This window comes from Papilio machaon, chromosome 23 (assembly GCF_912999745.1).
Source record: "Papilio machaon chromosome 23, ilPapMach1.1, whole genome shotgun sequence".
Taxonomy (NCBI): domain Eukaryota; kingdom Metazoa; phylum Arthropoda; class Insecta; order Lepidoptera; family Papilionidae; genus Papilio; species Papilio machaon.
Window position 1 is genome coordinate 5,559,768 of NC_060008.1, and position 21,403 is coordinate 5,581,170.

A 21,403-nucleotide genomic window follows, 5' to 3' on the forward strand; every position below is an offset into this window, starting at 1 on the left:
CTTAAATATTTTTACTTCGATATTTTACCATTCAAAAACATTTTTTTTATTAATTAGTCTATGCACGTCTCTTTGTTATCTGGTGTCTTTCACGTTTATTTATTCGCGTAATTTCTTTAAAAAGAGGGACATAATTTTCGTATTTGGCTTTGGACCGCGACTCTGTCCGCTCGGAATTAAAAAATAAAACATGATTAGTAGCCTATGTGTTCTTCGAATAGTATAAGGAACATAGTGTGAAGAACTGTTGTACTGTTCTGGAAATATCTAACATCAAACATCCCAACATTCGAATCTATCTATATATATAAAAGAAAGTCGTGTTAGTTACACTATTTATAACTCAAGAACGGCTGAATCGATTTGACTGAAAATTGGTGGGCAGGTAGCTTAGAACCAGGAAACGGACATAAGATAGTTTTTACCCCGTTTTCTATTTTGTTATTCCGCGCGGACGGAGTCGCGGGTAAAAGCTAGTTTATAATATTAGTACGGTATTTTTTTTAATCATTTCATAAACATATGAGAATTTGTTAATAAAATATACCTTTTAGTTTGCTGCAGTTTTTATGTACAGTTATGTACTTAGCGATATCCAAAGGCTTGTTCATTACAACCTTCAAAAAAAAGACAAGTTTTTGATGTCATATTGACGAAAATTTATTTGCATAATCTGAACCCTATTGTGGGAATTTTCCACGCAATTTTTTTCATGTAAACTGTAAGTTTCCACTTGCAAAACACACAAACATATAGTTGTCTCTTTTCAAACGCAATAAGAGCGATAACAATATATGTCTTTTACTGGTCGTGTACAAAATCACAGTCACGTTTTATTTTAATCACCTTTTAACGATGTGTAACTGCCGCACTCGGAGTTGTTAACTGGTCACTAAGGGATTCCTTTATTACTTTTCTAACAGTCTTTAACAGATCTAGATCAATGACGTTTGAAACATTGCGCTAAACCTTTTTGAACCTAATAACAATGTTCAGTGGACCTACTCGTAGCACGAATTTTTGTGACAATCTTCCCATCGTCATCGTCAATTATATCGAAATTAGTATAAGAAATTTGGTGTACTTGCCTGCCTAAAAGCCTGATAGGGGGCGCTGTACAAATTTTGTTAATGTCGATACGATGACGTTTGTCGCATAATTTGGTAATAAGCCCACTGAGAACGTTAGAATAGTTTCTTAATTTATTTTTTTATTTAAGTGGAGTTGCAATTAATTTAGTTATATATATATATAAAAGAAAGTCGTGTTAGTTACACTATTTATAACTCAAGATTGGTCGAACTGATTTAGCTGAAAATTGATGGGGAGGTAGCTTAGAACTAGGAGACGGACTTTTTTACTTTTTTTTATCTTGTATGCATTTTTTTTATTCCGCGCGGACGGAGTCGCGGGTAAAAGCTAGTATATAATATTAAGTCAAGTAAAAAAGCGAAAATATAAGATAAAATTCTATAAAATTATGAGTTATTATCGAATTTCGAAAATGATCGACGTATAGCATATTTTTGTTACACGTATTATAGAGTCCTGATTTATTCATAAAAATAACCGAATATTCTTCCAAATGGAAGGTCACTTCCAAGGTTTGAATATAAAATTCATAAATGTAATTTGTAGGTTGTTTTGTAGTAAATGTATTTAATTGACGATGAGTTTGCGAGACGCGTCAAGGTGAATATACAAGTCGACAAAATTATGTAAAACATATATAAGGTATATATAAGTTGGAATAACTAAAATTAAATACTTATTTTGTCCTTGCGATCCATTCAGATTATATTTTTTTCACATATTTCAAAAAATAAACAATAGACAAAATAAATTAGAAAAAATAAAGTATTCGATTTTTTTGGTTTGAACATATTTTGTATTAAGACTCTGCCTTGACATCTTACTGTGAATTTCCACAGTCAAAATATTACTACCTCTATGTGTTTTAGAGATAATGTGAGATAATAATTTTTTTCTTTTTCTTTCCAGAAAAATGGACGAACGAATCAAGCAAAGGTCAACAATCACGTAAATAAAAAAACCATCGAGAAAAAAAACACGAAATCGATCTCCATTAAATATAAATGAATGAAGAATATAAACGTATTTAAATTAATTTTATAAAATAAATAGACAATATGCCGGCCATATTGACAAAGATACGAGAGCAGGCGTCCAGAGTTCAGCCGAGTATTGCGGTAGGTGTAGGCGTGGGTGTGGCACTAGCCGCTTGTGCTGTCTACGCCAGAGAAAAGAAACAACCCCCACCCTGTCACAACAATAATAATTATAAGGTGAATATGTAATATTAAATTAATCCGGGTGGTATGATTACGTTACGATCTTACTCAGGGCCTAGTACGAATATTTGCGTAGCGGTACCGGGTGAAAAGTACACCAATAAATCTCATATATAAATTTTCACATATTTTGTCGATGATGTTACGGAGGCGCTTGTAGCAAATATTCATGCTAGGCCCTCAGATAACTAACGGTCCGACCCTACTTCGCCTATTTGGTTTAGTCATCATCATCATCATCAACCTGCCCTTATCCCTATGGAGAGTCGGCACAGTATGTACTACTCCTCCATACATCTCTATTAGCCGTCATATCTGAATTTACCCCCTTCTTACGCATATCCTCTTTCACACAATCCATCCATACTTTCTTTGGTCTCCCTCTACCTTTATAGCCATCCACATTCAATCTCATTACTTTTTTGTTTATATGATTATCATCCCTCCGCATAACATGTCCAAACCACGCTAACCTTCTGCTCCTCAATTTCTCGATAACTGGCGTTACTTTCAAACTTCCTCTGATATGCACATTCTTAACTTTATCTTTTCTTGTCACACCACACATCCATCTTAGCATACGCATCTCAGCTACATGCAATCTTCTTTCATCCGAAACCTTGGTGGCCCAACATTCAGATCCGTACAATAAGACAGGTCTTACGATTGACTTGTAGATCTGTCCCTTAAGCTTGGGTGGCATGCTGTAATAATGTTTTGGCTTTGGTTATTTGGTTTAGTCAGAAATTTTTAAATATTTAAAAATAATATTAAATATACCCTTTGGCATTTAAAGATAATGTAGAATTCTAATGGTGAAAGAATTTCTAAATTCCAGTAGTTTTTGAGTTTATACTTTACAAATAGCAATAACAGTGAAGTTGAATTATTGGTTGTGAATAAAAAAAACCTGACCAACTGTGGCTTTACGAAATTTCAGTAAAACTAATGAATTTCAATTTCGATTACAGACTAACAAAGTTATTTGACCCGGTGAGCACAAATGACATCCCCTGTCAATTTCTAAAACGTTTCACGAGATCCTTTTCTTGTCTTGTCTTGTCATGTTTTTTCTTTTGTTTGACTTATTATGCCTATGTAGGTTTTATATGTTTTTTGAGAGAATTACTGCGTTAGTTGCGCTTGTCTTACCGAACCAGATAAGTTGGTCGAACTATACCTTCTTAAGTCAGTTTTCATTACGTTACTTTATACTGTTCCAGGTGGCAAAGAATGGCACACTACATTCGGTACAGAATGGGGGTGGGGAGGGACAGACGTGTGGGCGCTGCGGGGAGGAGCAGTGCGCTCTCTGTCGGGGAGACGCCGACACTGACAATAAACAGAACATTGTTAGTATGCATAGTAATACCAGAGAGGTGCCAATAGCTTAATGATTAAGCATATGATCACGTATTCTTGGGTTCGAACCCGAAATTGGACTATAGTCGTGGATCATCACTGCAAGCGTATTAGTAAATTTCAAATAATCTGCTAATATTTGTTCATAAAAAACTGAAATCTAAAAACTATAATATGAACAAAATTTATTTTTGTCATCTTAACCTTAGTGTTGAGATACTTTTAATCTTCTTTCTAGGCGGAAGCAGACGAAGCCCCGACTCCTGAGGAGCATGTTCCGGGCCTGAACCTGGAATTCCTGCGGCAGTTGCTGTCGCTAGTGAGGATCATGGTGCCCGGCCTGCGCAGCCAGGAGGTGGCGCTACTGGCAGCTCACACGCTCTGTCTCTTCTCCAGGACTTTCCTCTCGATATACGTCGCCTCACTGGAAGGTTCTATTGGTAAGTTTCAGTCTGTTTCTATAATCACCGCTGGACTGGATCATGGACCGCCATTTTTGTGAATCACATCTTACTCTCATCATCATCAACCTGGCCTTATCCCTATGGAGGGTCGGCACAGTATGTACTACTCCTCCATACATCTCTATCAGCCGTCATATCTGAATTTACCCCCTTCTTACGCATATCCTCTTTCTCACAATCCATCCATACTTTCTTCGGTCTTCCTCTACCTTTATAGCCATCCACATTCAATCTCATTACTTTTTTGTTTATATGATTATCATTCCTCCGCATAACATGTCCAAACCACGCTAACCTTCTGCTCCACAATTTCTCGATAACTGGCGCTACTTTCAAACTTCCTCTGATATGCACATTCTTAACTTTATCTTTTCTTGTCACACTACACATCCATCTTAGCATACGCATCTCAGCTACATGCAATCTTCTTTCATCCGAAACCTTGGTGGCCTAACATTCAGATCCGTACAATAAGACAGGTCTTACGATTGACTTGTAGATCTTAGATAGAATCACATCTTACTCTCTTTCCAGTAAAGCACATAGTACAAAAAGACCTGCGTCACTTCACCTCGCTGCTGGTGCAGTGGTTCGGTATCGCTGTACCCGCGACCTTCGTCAATTCAATGATCCGCTACTTGGAGGGTCGTCTCGCGCTCGCGTTCCGGACGCGTCTCGTCAACCACGCGTACGAGTTGTACTTCAAGAACCAGACCTACTATAGAGTTGCTAATCTTGATGCCAGGATAGAGAACGCTGATCACAGGTAAGATATGACTAATGTCACTCAAATCTATAAATGGACTGGCTATGAGACGTTTTATTTTGTGCCTATTTGATTTTTACCATTTTGTCGCTGAACAGGTTCAAATCGGAACGAAGCAAAAGTTGTTTTTTTCAATCAATCCCCTATCCATTTGTGGAGATTAGTGTTCCGTATGCAGTGAGCTTTTGCCTTCTGTTTTATGTGTCATAGTGAAGTGTATGTACGTGTGTTTAGGCTGACTGAGGACGTGTCGGTGTTCACGCAGTCTGTGGCTCACTTGTACAGTTCGCTGACGAAGCCCTGCTTCGACCTGCTGCTCATTGTGCTCACTCTCGCCACATACTCCAACAAGATGAAAGGCAACATCTTTATAGGTCAGTATTTCAATAGATTATATAACTTCGAAAATTAAAAAAAAAACACGAAAAAGTTACTTGCTCTTTTTTCATCAAGCCCCAAAACCTTGACTTAAGTGATTTTTTAATTTATAACAACATCTGTGTTTGAAACAAACCTAACATTAGTTAAAGAAATAAGTTGATAATAATTGCAACCGAAGGTTTGACAGAAAAAAAAAGTATTATAAATTTTGAGATTTTTTTTCCAATATGACATTCCAATCGCATAGTAATTTTTCTCGGAAAGACAGACACACAGACATACACATAGACTTATTACATGTATAGATTTAATGATCCGTCGTGTTGCAGGTCCTGGTATGGCGACGGTGGTGATCTGTCTGACAGGTCAGCTGCTGCGGCTGCTGAGTCCCAGGTTCGGTGCTCTGGCGGGAGAGGAGGCCCGCATGAGAGCAAATCTCCGGCACGCACACAGCCGCCTCATCACACACGCTGAGGAGGTCGCCTTCTACGGAGGACACAAGGTAATACTTACATATTTCTTCTTCCTAATCTTGTTCTAGCTTTTTTGTATTTCACGTCTCTTGCAGAGCATCGATAGCTCAGGGATTAAGCACTTTACTTGAAATCTTTAGGTTCTTGGTTCGAATCCAGCTATGTATTAATGTGTTTTTCGATTTACATATGTACATTTATTTGAAGGAAAACATCGTTATGTAATTTGCGGTGGACTGGTATTATTTCGCGGACGCATCCGAAAAATAATACCAGTCCAACTCACCCTGATGAAGGGCCCCCGATAGGCTCGGAACTAGTCGGTGCCGACACTGGACATATGTACGTGAGTGTTTTAGCTGTTTCTATTTAAGTTAATGATAATGTCTAACGAAAGTTTGAATAATTTAATATTTATTTTGTAAGGTGGAGCTGGGCCAGCTGCAGAGCGCGTACAAGCAGCTGGTGGTGCAGATGACGACGGTGTTCAACAAGAAGCTGTGGTACGTGATGCTGGAGCAGTTCTGTATGAAGTACGTGTGGTCTGGTACTGGCATGGTCATGTTGGCACTGCCCATACTCACCGGCAGGCGGAGTGACGGTAAGCAGAACTAACTCGACACTAAAGGGGTCATTTAGTGTACATTTCTATTAAAAATTACCCTGAACTTACTAACAGGCAGGAGGAGCGATTGTTAAAAGTTAGGTTAGAGACCCCCAAAAGGGTCTGTGACTCCCAATTGGATCCAAGTGACCCCCAAAGGGGCTATTCCTGCTACTTTAGGACCTCTGGATTAAGAAAGACCCCACGGAGTATATGATGTAAGAAAATGGGGATGAAAAGAGAAGCTTGGGGTTCATTGAAAAAAGAAAATCGATTGGGAATTTCTAATTTAGACTTAGCAGCTATATGGAGACTGTTTCCGTCTTTTTTATGTATTTGTATGTATGTAGTATAATGAATTGTGTATGTTGTTTGTATGGTGTAGAGAGCAATGACGAGGGTATCAGCGCGCGCACAGAGTACATGACCACGTCGCGCAACCTGCTCAACTCTGCCGCAGACGCCATCGAGAGACTCATGTCCAGTTACAAGGTTACCACTTCTGTCTCATCCTCTCTTCTTTTATCCACTAACTAGTGGAACAGATTAGAAAGAAAAATAGTCTTTCCCTTCCCACCCTTTTCTTATAAGGAAAGGATGGGAATGGGAGATGGATTTGATAGAGGAGATGCATAGGAAGGTTAAATATTTTTTTATGTGCGTCTCCTTCTTCGTCGATTGAGGGTAGACAACGCATCTGGAATTGTGATTGTCTATGGGCAGCGGCCACCTTGTAATTTAAAAAAGTATAATTGAAATTAAATGTTTTTATTTTGTTGTTACAGGAGGTGGTGACGCTGGCAGGGTACGCGACGCGTGTGTCGGACATGTTGGTGGTGTTCGGGGAGGTGGCGCGGGGGCGCTGCGTGCGCGCTGTACACGCCACCCCCACACACCCCGGCTTCCAGGTCACCTTCCGCGAGAGACAACCAGTTCCACTAGGTAACATCACCTGGTATATACAACGACCCCCTGCGACCCCCCAACTTTTTAACCTTCGTTTAACATTTTAGGTACATTTTTAATAAGGAACTTTGGGACCCCATACCAGCATCGATTAAATCTAGGCATCACATCTTCAATTGTAAATATTCATTGGAAGTGACATGGGACGCCTGGCAGATGTGAAACATCGTGTGTGTACAAGTAATATGCATAAAATATTAAATAAATAAATGAATGAATGAACGAACGAACAAACGAACGAACGAATGAATGAATGAAGATATAAATGAATGAATGAATGAAGGAATGAATGAATGAATGAATGAATAATAATAATAATAATAATAATAAATAATTTTAAATATTATTAAACTAAACACATAAAATATATATATATATATATATATGTATACCTCAGTATTAGTGATGCAACGGATGTCTGTTTCCGTTTCCGCAAGTGCGGAAGTTCCGCGCGCTTTTCAACATCCGTTTCTGCTTCTGTTTCCGCTACTTTTATAACGGAGATAAAACGGAACTTTACGACGGCTGAGAGATCCAAATGCGCGGCGCGAGACGCGCAGTCCGTACGCGGCCTTTCGGCACTTGTCTCATTTGTTTATTTACGTACTTTTTCGTGAATTTAAGCGCGTAATATTTTCTGCTGCTGTTTGAAACAATCAGTTTCTCTTGCTGGAGTTAACTGTCTAGTTGTTGTCCATATAAAATTTGACAACTGGCAAAATGTGACTATTTCATACTTACGAGTTATTAAATGTACTTTTGAATAAGTAATAACCATGTAATATATCATCATCGTTATTATCATCAGCTCACTATACATCCCCACTGAGGGGCTCGGAGCCTACCCCAAATTAGAGGTGACTAGGCCATAGTCAACCACGCTGGCCCAGAGCGGGTTGACCTCACACATATCATTAAATTTTTTCTCAGATATGTGCAGGCAGCATCACGATGTTTTCCTTCACCGTAGGAACGTCGGATAAATGTACATATCTAAATCGAAAAACACATTGGTACATAGCGGGATTCGAACCCAGGCCCTGCAGATTGCAAGTCAAGTGCCTAATAATTATATATTTTTCTAATCTAGATTTGGTGTTTTTTGATACTTAACACATTCACTGTTTACAAAATAAAAAAAGGTAACAGCTGGGAGCCAAAACTTTTTATGATGAATTTTTATTTAGTATATCTGGGAGTGTTTGAACATATAGATAAATTAATAATGTTTTTTGTATTTGAGCGCTAGGGATCATCATTTTGAGCGCTAGGGATCATCATTTTGAGCACTAGGGATGGCAATGGTTTAGTTCACTAATACTCGTATGTAGATATTTGTTCCACTATTGCATTTCTGTGTACTAATATGTTACAAGATTTTGACAAAGTCAAGTTTTTCATCAAATTCCAGAATATTGAGTAAAACATGTAAGGATATTAATCAAAACCAGCTTTTATCTTCTCGGTTCAACATCTTGTAACATTTCATACACACCCACACATACACACGTATACACACACACACACATAAACATAAACGCATACACACACATGTACACACACATACAGGACATACATATATTTAAAAAATATACATACATAACATAAAGTTCAGCCTCAGCTTCATTTGATACAAGATATTTGTACGTTTGCCTCCGTACGAACGTGGTACTAATCACTACAACATTGTAAGAATTAAACTAATACTCTTTTTCGTTAGTTGACTATATTGCCAGAGTGGCCACACAAAGCAACATGGACTTGTTTCAAACGCCGGCGGCTTACTGGCTACTATAAAGTGAACGGGCCCCTCGCTCGGATCCGAGGGGGAGGCGCCGCTACTAATAGCTCTGCCCACTCGGATCCGAGTGGTCAGCAGTGAATGTATTAATAAAGAAATATATTTGTCGTTTATCAACACTAGTGATTTGGCGAACATTAATTTGTAAATAGTGTAATTTTGTTTCCTGAAAATAAATAAAAAAAAAACGTATTTTAACTTATTGCAGCACAGTAAAAATACATATATTGAAGGCTAAAGGACACCGATATCCAATGCCTTAATAAATTAAAAACGAATACAAACTGTTCTTACAAAAAAAAAAAATTTGTAAATATGTTTTTTTTTAAATATTTACACTTCTGTTTCCGCTTCCGTTTCTGTTTTCGTTTCTGCTAAAATTTATTTTTGACATCTGTTTCCGTTTCTGGTTCTGGTAAGACACTTCCGTTGCATCACTACTCAGTATAGCGTCGCAACGGCAAGCGTCGCCAACCCAACGATTCGGTTTACAAGTGATCCTATAGATGTTTCATATCAAAAACTCTGGGACCCCATACCAGAAGTTTGACGACCCCCTAGGGGGTCATAACACAAGTTAATCAGCAGTTGACTATTGTTTGTCGTAGGTAAAATAACGTACACAGACGACCTGTCAATCAGACTGAACAATGTGCCAATTGTGACTCCTACCTGTGACGTGGTGGCCAGCGGAGTGACGCTGCAGCTGTCTCCTGGCACACATCTGCTCATCGTCGGCCCCAACGGCTGCGGCAAGTCCAGGTAACATTGACACTTCGCTGGGGAATATCTCTGGTTTTTCAAAGACAATTTTGACATAGTTTGAATGTTTTGTCAGTTTGTTCCGGATAATATCTGGTCTATGGCCTGTGTTCGGCGGGGAGCTGGCGGTGCCGCGGCCCTGCGCGTGCGCACACTGCGCCGGGGAGCCCGCAGCCCCCCCCCACTGCGCATCTCGCCCCGTCATGTTCTACATACCACAGAGGTTCTGCTATACTCTATATTGTTATAAGCTTTATTAATTATCTGGAGAATATTCTGTATCAAAGAAGTATGGAAGAAGAGATCTATTTATATAGTCAAACCTAGATAATTGAGAGTAGACTGCGTTATTTTTCTAGTTCAGTGTTTCCCACAGTGGGCCCCAAGGGGGCGATATCGCCCCCTTGGAGGCCATTGAAACCTAGGTGGGGGCATTTAAATTAATTAAAGTAACGAAATTGTGGTTTTTAAGTTTTAGGGCTGAATAAAAATTAGGGGCACTCTGAAATATAATTGATTTTCAAAGGGGGCGGTGAAAGAAATAAGTTTGACAATCACTGGTCTAGTTTATGAAGGTCATTCATCAGTTCGTCAGAAAAAATGTGAAATAAATGTGACGAAGGAGTATGCATAGAAAAAGGAATAATCTTCTTTCTTTTTTACGGTCGCTTCGCTATTTTGGCGAATTCATTTGCATGTGGTATATCCGCAGGCCGTACATGTCTGTGGGGTCACTACTGGACCAGGTGACGTATCCATCTCGTGCGGGTCCGGAGGATGAGGAAGCGGAGAGACGTGCGACTCACATCCTGCGTGTGGTGCGACTGGACGCGTGCGCCGCGCGACTGGGCGGACTTCGCGCATCCGCTGACTGGCGCGCCACACTCTCTGGGGGGGAGAAACAGCGGCTAGCCATGGCTAGGATGTTCTACCACAGGTCAGTTTTATCATCACTCTATACATTCATCATCATCATCATCTAGAGCATCACCAAGTTAAAGATGACTAGGACATATTCAACGCTGGTCAAGTGCGGGTTGACTTTCATATCATTGAATTTCTTATCAGATATGTGCAGCATCACGATGTTTTCCTTCGCAGTAATGTCGGAAAATTGAAAAACACATTGGTACATGGCGGGATTCGAATCCAGGACATGTAGATTGCAAGACAACTGTTTAACCCCTAAGTCACCGAGGCTCTAAAAATTAACATGAAGTTATTGAAAAAACTGTAACTTTGGCCCGAGAATCCGTTGGCATTAAAAAAAACTTAGTAACCGGAGTGGTTCCTAACGATGCTAGAATACGCTAGTGTATATCTATACTAGCTTTTACCCGCGACTCCGTCCGCGCGGAATAAAAAAAATAGAAAACGGGTTAAAAATGATCCTATGTCCGTTTCCTGGTTTTAAGCTACCTCCCCATCAATTTTCGGTCAAATCGATTCAGCCGTTCTTGAGTTATAAATGGTGTAACTAACACGATTTTCTTTTATATATATGTATCTAACGAGCCACCATCACTGAGTCCCACCTATCCAACAAATTAATTAGATTAATCTATATATATAAAAGAAAGTCGTGTTAGTTACACTATTTATAACCCAAGAATGGCTGAAGCGATTTGACTGTAAATTGGTGGGCAGGTAGCTTAGAACCAGGAAACGGACATAGGATAATTTTTATCCCGTTTCCTTTTTTTTAATTCCGCGGGAACAAAGTCGCGGGCAAAAGCTAGTATCCTATATTCCTGTACATAGAATGCCGCATCAATTAATCAAACAATCACACTATTAAGTTTATTAGTTTTTAAGTATTTGAGACACAAACACACAGACACACAGACAAAGTGTTCCCGCAGGCCGGTGTACGCGCTGCTGGACGAGTGCACGAGCGCGGTGTCGCTGGAGACTGAGCTGGTGATGTACGCGGAGGCGGTGCGCTGCGGCATCACTCTGCTCTCCATCACACACCGCCCCAGTGTCTGGTGAGTGCGACAGGGGAGAGAGAAGGGGAGGAGACTACTCTATTTTTCCCAGGAATTTAGTATATTAGTATTTTTTACCCAACTGAATTCTTTTTTAACCTATAGCCTTAGTATAAAATCAGTCTAACTTATTGGAACGAAGTTCCTTATCGCGCGTTGTGAAAGGGGGCTAGACGGAAAAAATTCTTACGAAAAGTTGTCACGACACTTTTAGCTATAGTAAGTATGTTAACGACGAATGAGCGCTACTTCACCATGGCAACGACGTGACAATATATAACGAAAATTCATAGAAATAAAATGTACTTCTTGTGAAGACTTAAGTTTTTTATTCATAGAATAAACATTGGTTCCTTCACTAATTAATTGAAAGGAACTTCGTTCCATCCGGGTGTCCCTTGACACCTCCCAAGTTTTTTTTTTAATTTGGAAGTTTTGTTTTTCAAAGTTTGAAAATATTTTTTTTTACAGGAAATACCACACTCATGTTTTAGAATTTGACGGCGCTGGAAACTGGTCTTTTAGAACTTTGGATAAAGACGCACCAGTTCCTTCCCCTGGACCTCCTTCCATTACATCCGAACCTACCTCCAGCCCCCTTGACAGTGGAGGGGAGTAATGACACTAAAAGGGGATAATTAACTTAATACATATTGTTGTCTTGAAAGAGATAGTTAATATCAAGTAATAAGTGTCACAATTTCTCGCTAAATATGTGATTTTATATGAAAAATAGATTTTTTTTGTGTCTAAATTTGTCTAAGACATGATCTAGGAAATTTTAGTTAGGTTAGTTTACTTTTAAAAAGTAAGATTTCGTAATGTTTCGAATTTAATTCAATGTTAGTTACCACAAGGTATACAATACAGTTTTGATCTTATGTCATTGTGAATAGAGTTTAAAATACAATGCGTCTGAGAGATGATTAAAAATATTTGCACTTTTTCCATATAGATTAAATAATATTTTTATTTGAATATTTGATTGAAATTATTTTTTTTATCTTCAATTTACCACAGATTATGTAGGTTTTTTTATCTTAATGTGAACGGGTTTAAAATGTAATTGTGATTCGAAATTTATTTGTGTGATTTTGGCGTTATTTTTTTAGGTTAGAATTTTTTTTTAAATATAAGATTAATTATTGCCACTTTAAATTACAACTGTCAAGTTCAGAGGCTGTCATTTTCTAATGGATATATCATTTTGACAGTTGGTTTAGGTTATTTTTGACAGTTTTTTTTTTTAGTAAGTTGCATTATAATTGAGGTAATTTTTGAGATTTGTATTTCGTATACCAGTTATTTAGTTTTTGTAAAAATACGTTTTTTATGTGATATTTCATTGTATTGAATTGTGAATGTTTGTACTTTTTTTTATTATTAATTTTAAGTCTAAGTGAAATTATCAAAGGCGTCTAGTTAACACAGGTAATTATTTTATTTACTAATTTTTAAATATTAAGGATTCTTGTATACAATATCAAGTAAATAAAATCTTGTTTTTATTTAGAAGTTAAATCTAAATAAGTTTTTTTTTCAGTGATAACGAGAGCTTAATTAATATAAAGTAATTTTTTTTACCTTTTGTATTTTTTTAATAAGACAGTATTTTATGATTAATAAGACCACAGACTTTTTAAAACAACACCGTAATATATGAAAAAATAATTAGCAATTTAATTATTTTTACTAATATAAACATTTGCTATCATAATCCACTAGGCGCCTTATTTAGTTTATCGTATATTTTAAAGCTAGATTTTGTGATGAGATTTCTAATATGGCTGTTGACTTTTTACTATTTTTATTTTTTACATAATAATTCGTGTTACGTCTAGAATTGTCACAAAATAACAGACACGATTTACTGTCAATGTTATTAATAATTAAACATAAAAGATGTTAGAAATGTTTTAATATTAAATAATTCACTTTTGAATTAATTGATTATTCACTTCCTTAGATAGTTTTATAAAAGCCTTCAGTATATATTTCGTATTACTTATGTAAGATATCGGGCCTATTAAATTGTGACGATTATAGAATGTACATATAATTTATTTATGAAAACGCCTGATATTTTTGTTCTAGCAAATTTGTACAGTGATGTCTGCAGGCGCTATCAATAGGGAATAAGAATAAATGGGGTTTTATAATAATAAACGTTGAGTTTTATTTTATTTCCAAAACATAATAAAAATATACAAAAGCTGGAGATCATTTTGCGTTAGTAAACAGTATATTTTATTTCGTATAATTTCTTAAAGGTATTTATAATTTATCCATCAGTTTAGTGAGATTATAAGCCGATGAAATTTATAATCTATCGGTGAAATGTATAGGTTAAATTTTAAATGAAGTTAAATTTAAAAAAACCATTTGAACCTTTTTTGTCCATATGCATTGGGTATGAAATATCCCTTTAAAAGTCATGTGTTCGAATTATACTAGGGCTAATGTGCATATTGACAACTATTCAGAAGTCTCTCATAGTTTCGACCATATAGAAAAATAGACGGCATACGGTCTTTTACTTCAGCAAAAAAATTACATTTACACCTGTAAATGTGTATTTATTTTTAGTGCATGTTGTTAATTTAAGAAAGAAGTAGCTTTTAACTTAAAGTATAAACCATCAATTTGTTACTTTGGCCCTTATATATAAGACGCATTACAAGTTTACCAGAATAGTAACAAGAAATATTAATAAATAAAGGAAAATAACACGAACACAAAAGCAGGTGTTTGTGCTATATTGTGTCAGTCCTTTGTTTATCTGTGCTATATTTATTTGTGAAAATAAATTAATTATCAGCAATTAAGTTCGATGTCCTATCCTAGGTGATAATGTACGCCCTTTGAACTTTTAAAGGAAAAAAACCTGCTCGTTTTCCTTCACTTATCAGTCACCTGAGAACATTAGGTTTAACAACTGTTGTTTCAAGCATGTTATAACAAGCAGTGTAAACTGACTGAATTAAAAAAAAAGCAGGATTAAAAAAACATACTAGGGATGAACACAAATTAAATAATACGTTCGTAATCGGTTTAAAAATATGTCTGCGTACTTTTTTAAAATCAGAATTGACGTCAGCAGAATTATACGCAAAGATAAAGCTTGAAGTCCTTTCCTTGTGTATACATTTACACAGGACTTTCCCTATTAAATAAAATATGTAATATGTTTAAATCATTCTACGAAATTTAAATCAACAAAATTTAATCAATTTTAGTTGAAGATAAACATTTATTATTGTGGTAAATACCTTATTTAGATTAGATTATTAAGATAGATTTCATTTCAATATAATATTGGTAGTTATTCAAAAGTCGGGAAATTGATAATTAAAATAAAAAATTTAATTAGGCTGTTTTTTGTAGTTAAACTAGTTGTCGTCCGCGACTCCGTCCGCGCGGAATTAAAAAAAACATAATAAGTAACCTAGGTGTTCTTCCAGACTATGTTCTACATTTGTGCCAAATTTCATCAAGATCGGTTGAGCTGTTTCGGAGATCTTCAAACATCCATCTAAACATTCGCATTTATAATATTAGTAAGATTTTATCATAATTACTAAGTGACATTTGATTTAACATAATAATCGAAATCCCCTATAAATAAAGGCATAACTACAGTCTATTTGTACTGAAAAACATATATAATTTAATGGCTTGAACTAATATGCAAAGGATCACAATGGTATTGTTATATGAAATGTCTAGGAGTACATTCAATCCAGTTTTTCTTTTAATTAAATAACCCGCGATAACATTAATTCAACGCAAAAACTAGCAGAGAGACGATTTTGGAGTTTTCAGAGTTCCAACCGCACTCGAGAATTTTCACTGACGCAAGATATCTTTTGATAATTTTAATGAAAAGCATTGAATGTGTTATACATGTCTTCGTCAGCTGACATAGGTTCCCGTCGAGGTGCTCGCAGCATACCCTGTATTAAGGGTGACCAGGTCAACCACGCTGGTTCAGTCTGTGTCTAGGCAGGTTGCACCACAATCATTACAGTTTCTGAATATTTTCGATTATCGTTAAGACGTGACGATTTATTGATAAGATACGAGCACGTAATGTGGATCTCTCGACACTTGGTCACGCCATTTATCAGTTATACGGATTTATATTAAGCTGTCATAATGTAATCCAGGTTCTTTTTCTAAGTCCAAAATTTCCACTTCTAACTTCCCGCTTAAATGATAAAATTGTTCGTAAAAAAACCTGTTATCATTTGTTATCGGCCAGTGGCCACGTGGCCAACACGCGGCCACTTTGTATATTTTTAACAGAGATGATTTGCGAATTCATATTAAGATAAGCGAACGCCTTCTTTCCGCGTTTATGTTGTCATTTTTTATTACATTATGAGTAATAACGAATTTACTTATGTATTCGATGTGCAAATATGAATCATGGCTATGCAATCCATGTTTATTAATTAGGCTGGCATATATTATTCCCGATTATTCCAACTGCGGATACAAATCCGCCTCGAAGGACCATGATTTATATGCGTACTAAGAACTACACCAATAGCTTGTAACAAACCGTTGCTTTGCTACGAAGTAGCCAGACATTTTAGATGCGAATGTTTAGATGGATGGATATATGTTTGTTAGAAGGTACCTCCAGAACGGATCTTGATGAAATTTGGCATAGAAGTAGAACATAGTCCGGAAAAACACATAAGCTACTGATTTGTTTTTTTATCCAGTCCATTTTTATCCAGACGGAGTCGCAGGCAAAAACTAGGGAATAGGGGTTCAAACACATCGATTGTACACGTCGATGAAGATGATGAGAGAGGTGTCTAGCACGCTAGGTGTTCGTGTATTGAGCCTGTCACGTTATGTCATGATGACAGCTAGAGCACTTTCAGCCGCCGTGACAGCTTGCGACATTTGACCCCTGACAGGAGATAATTGCCCTAAATTAATTTAAGTGGCACACAAATTGCGCAATTTTTAATTGGTAAGAGATGGCACGAGTTTGTGTTTTCTTTTTTTAATTACGATGATGAAATCATTATTTAATTTGCCTTATATTTGTATTTTACATATATTATAAACTAAGGTCTTTCGTTTTCAATCTGGTTTCATCTTATATAGTCAAAAACAAAGTTGCAAGGGTGTGACGATTTACTTGAGTCGCTTTAAAAATCGATAGGTTCTACTTATGAGGGCTAAAGTAACAAATTTATGGTTTTAACTTTTTTAGGTTAAAAGCTACCTCTTCGTTTACAACAGTTAATATAGTTAACAACAGGCATTAAACAACATATTTTCCTATATGGTCGAAACTTTTAGTAGACCCTTATTCGAAGGAGCCATTGAAATCATTCGTTCGTACGTTTACTTCGGAACGCTGCAGTATTTCAAATCATAATTTTATTTGTAAAACATTAAATTATTTTACAATAACATCATGTTTGTTAGTGGATTAACCTGAGAATGTAAGTCATTTGCCTCTAAACATTCCAACGATATGTCATTGAATTTAGATAAATCTGCTTGCGTATTTGTATAGGTGTTTGTGATAATTGGACGACAACAAGTGGACAAATAAAATTATATATTTAGCACGTTTTATCTACGTGTTAACGAACTATTGGCGAAAACAGGAGATGACGGGATCTTGCCGCTTTAACTAAAGTCGAGTAAGTAACAAGTATGTCAAAGTTTATATTAAGATAAAATATTTTACGCTTCTCATTCGATTATATATTGTTACCTATAAACATGCCTTTAAATAAGATATCTTATATCTTTTAATATTGACACATAAATATTGTATGCATACTTTATAATAATGAAAAGAAAAAAAAAACTTTTTTTAAACAAGCTTTATTATGTTCTCCATGATCAAAAGTACTAAAAATTAAAAAAAAGACTAACTTCGTCAATACCATTCTAACGAGCACAAACTCGATTACGCTATTTCGTTTAATTGCGAAGTTCCTATGGCTTCCAGCTCCATCATTAGATCAGTACCATGTCATGATAAAATTAAAAATTAAAAAATTCCAGCCCAATCAGTAACCGGGATATTAATCAAATTTAATTGTATTTAATTGTGTTAGTATATTGCTGTAAGCTTTAACAAAGACAATATCAAATTGTTCTATTATTATTAACTAGCTTTTACCCGCGACTTCGTCCGCGCGGAATAAAAAAATGCACACAAGATAAAAAAGTTCCTATGTCCGTCTCCTAGTTCTAAGCTACCTCCCCATAAATTTTCAGCTAAATCAGTTCGACCGATCTCGAGTTATAAATAGTGTAACTAACACAACTTTCTTTTATATATATAGATATAGACTCCAGTGCCATCAATAAAAAGTAATGACGGAACCTTGAGCAGGCAAAGAAATAAAAAAAATCCCCCCGATAGTCAAATCTTGTCATAAATCAATATAAATCTAGTTTGAAATGGATAAATGTATTTATATTTAATTTTATCGTTTCAGATATATTTAATCTAATAAAATAAAAGTAAATTTTATGTTGTATTTTATTGCGCTTATTTCCAGGATTTCATAATCCATGTCATATTAAAAAATATTTAATATTCATTTTTTAATTCTCATATTCCATTTTCAAATTCAACTTTAAATTTAGAATAAAAACAATTTAGAATAAAAATAATAGTCTTAATTTGATTTAAAAAAAAATGAACCATTTACTTACAAGACTAGGTCAGTATTTTCATAAATAAAAGAATCAACTAATCTAGTCATCACATCACATAATGCGCGATACATATTAAATATAAAACGATCAACATGTTTTGGCAGGTTAAAGCGTGAGAAACTTGCAGATGGATATATTGCGTTGTTGCGCCAATATGCGGCGACACGACTATATCACGCAGTCGTCATGGGACTCTTAGACTTTGACCCCGGATTCCACAGCTCGTATTGTTCTTTACAATTGCTACGGAGCTCAGATAACGAGTGTACTTAACTCTGCAACTTACCTCACTTGAATCTTTAATTGTTATAACTTTAATTATTAATTTTAACTAAGTACTTGTATGAAATTGATTTAATATCTCCATCTTTTTGTTTGAAAAATACAGAGATAATGTATTACACGGTAAAAGAGAACATTTTCTAATTATGCACCACCTTCGTGATTTCCTGTACGCGGTCTTTTATAAAAAAAAAAAAAACTGTAAAAGAGAGTTTGGTATGGGATACGTTGGTAAAAACTTTATTAAGGAAAAAAAATGACCAATGGGGACAAAAAACTGAAAGCTCTAGAGTAGACCACCTGCAATGGCGTAGGGAGTGCGGGACTCGCCGGCCGCAGAAGGCGACCGGAATACCCACTAAAACCTGACTGCCCTCCGTCGCATTATGGCAGAGTTGACCACCTAGTCAAGAGTGGGTTGTCTTCTGTCATCTGTCGAAGTTTTTATACGTCATTGTAACTTTTAAAAAAATGTGTTCTTTTATATTATAAACTAGCTTTTACCCGCGACTCCGTCCGCGCGGAATAAAAAATAGAAAACGGGGTAAAAATTATCCTATGTCCGTCTCCTGATTCTAAGCTACCTGCCCACCAATTTTCAGTCAAATCGATTCAGCCGTTCTTGAGTTATAAATAGTGTAACTAACACGACTTTCTTTTATATATATAGATATAGAAGATAGATAATTCATCAACTTATTTAAAAAAAATACTTATATTTGAATTTTATTAAGTGAAATTTGACGGAAGTCGTTGCTATGACTACAGTTTACGGATTACTTTGTACCTGTATTACCTGTATCTGTGGTATATTCACTGTCCATCACTCTTGACCATGCTGACATCTATAATTAGAGAAGGCAGTTTTTCTCTCCATTGCGAACCTTCTTTGTTTAGATTTCGTTCCTTTCTACGGTGGACGAAGACTAATATAATGCCCATCATTTCATAGTGATACTAACTGTAAGTAAATATCTATAAGTTACCCGGCGAGAGCGCGCTTTTCATTGCATCATATTTGGTGTCTTTTTAATGTAAGGCTGGATATTTGCAAGTGAGGAAGGGATTAGAAACAACACTAAAAGACCAGACTTGTACCTACCACTTGACAAATGAGGAGGAGGGCTTGCGGTAACTTTAAATGTAAGTCCGTCAGTGGTGATAAAGGACCGAGAAATGTCTTAAAACTTTGAAATCTGGTTAGTTTTATACTTCTCAGTTATAACGCTGTGTTTAAAAATAATTAAATGAAATTTAAATTTAGTGCTTTTGACCTTGGAAAGAGTTGTAGTAGTTTTTGGTAGTTATTGCATCAGCTAACAGCAGCGGCGGTGCTCCGCACGGCCCGGGTGTGTAAGCCCGCGCTTTTATTGCATCAGGCGAGAGAAATGCCGAATAGACTCGTTTTACCTAAAATTCTTTTTTTCCTTAAACGATATTTTAATGCTGTTGTAAATTAACCAAACGGAAATTTAAACAAAAACATCTATTAGATTTAAAAATAAGTAAACTTTGTTAATATATATCGCCAAATCTAAACTGTAAATAATTTTTGTCAATAAAATCTTTTCATTTTCATTTTTTCATTTCACCTATACTCTCTTTTCTTATTTAATTTAACTTTCTTTTAATTTAAATTAAATTTCTATTTTTTTTCAATCCTGAAATCAAATTATTAATATAGTTTTGTGAAACTTTGTTCTAATCCCAAGATTAACAATGTGAATAAATAAAATAAATAAATAAAAATAGTATTACAAACAATCAGGATTGTTGATTTTTTAAATATTTTTTTAATAAAAATTGAAACATACATTTGTACAATAAAACTGTGATATGTATTGTATCCATCTTTATGTATATGTAAAGTAAATAAGAAAATGTATAGATACTTTAATCCATTTTGATATTTGTTAAAGTTTGGTAGTGCGCGTGGTCTAGGCCCGCATGGCGCGCGCGTGTTCTGTGATTGTTCAAACGCACGCTTCGCAAACACGGAGGCAAATATTTATCTAGTTCATAGTTTATTTAGTCAGATAATAAAATGAAAATCTTTACAACATTTGTATTAATATTTTCATAGGCTTTCAAAAGTTTACATTTAAAAAATTAAAAAAAAAATGCAAATTTAATATGTCATGTCATTTTAATATGTCATGTTAAGTTTGCATATTCATCTATATTAATATTATAAAGAGAAATGATTTAATTGTTTGTTTGTATGTTAGTTTGCATTGCATATGCTCTGAAACTAATGAACAGTTTTGAAAAGTTCGTTCACTGAGGGAAGCTGTTAATTACAAACGAAGTCACAGGCAACTGTTAGTGTAATATGTTCTAATTTGAATCAAAATAAAACATTCCGAATTCGATTTTCAAATTTCAAATTTGCTCTATAAAATCGAATTCCAAATTTAAAAATAGGTCACACACCGGCAGAAGGAGCAAGGTCGCGCGGGAGATTAACGACCAGCTCCAGCGGGGAGTGACCGCTTGTTAGCTCTAAGTGGACACAAACAGTGGGCTATCGCAGTCCA

At 35.7% G+C, this 21,403-nt stretch overlaps 1 protein-coding gene across 2 annotated transcripts in view; it reads left to right on the forward strand.

Annotated features, from left to right (window-relative positions):
* Positions 1-12,666, forward strand: part of LOC106707736 (ATP-binding cassette sub-family D member) — a 44,242-nt gene extending 31,576 nt beyond the window's left edge. For both annotated transcript variants that reach the window (XM_045683821.1, XM_045683820.1), the window contains exons 2-15: positions 2,002-2,306; positions 3,536-3,664; positions 3,913-4,114; positions 4,673-4,904; positions 5,139-5,278; positions 5,615-5,787; positions 6,185-6,359; positions 6,748-6,854; positions 7,148-7,304; positions 9,738-9,891; positions 9,968-10,114; positions 10,604-10,828; positions 11,754-11,879; positions 12,351-12,666. In XM_045683821.1, coding sequence (XP_045539777.1) covers positions 2,151-2,306; positions 3,536-3,664; positions 3,913-4,114; positions 4,673-4,904; positions 5,139-5,278; positions 5,615-5,787; positions 6,185-6,359; positions 6,748-6,854; positions 7,148-7,304; positions 9,738-9,891; positions 9,968-10,114; positions 10,604-10,828; positions 11,754-11,879; positions 12,351-12,498 — 2,271 coding nt within the window. In that variant the 5' untranslated portion in view covers positions 2,002-2,150 and the 3' untranslated portion in view covers positions 12,499-12,666. The remainder of the gene's footprint in view (positions 1-2,001; positions 2,307-3,535; positions 3,665-3,912; positions 4,115-4,672; positions 4,905-5,138; positions 5,279-5,614; positions 5,788-6,184; positions 6,360-6,747; positions 6,855-7,147; positions 7,305-9,737; positions 9,892-9,967; positions 10,115-10,603; positions 10,829-11,753; positions 11,880-12,350) is intronic.
* Positions 12,667-21,403: the final 8,737 nt, after the last annotated feature.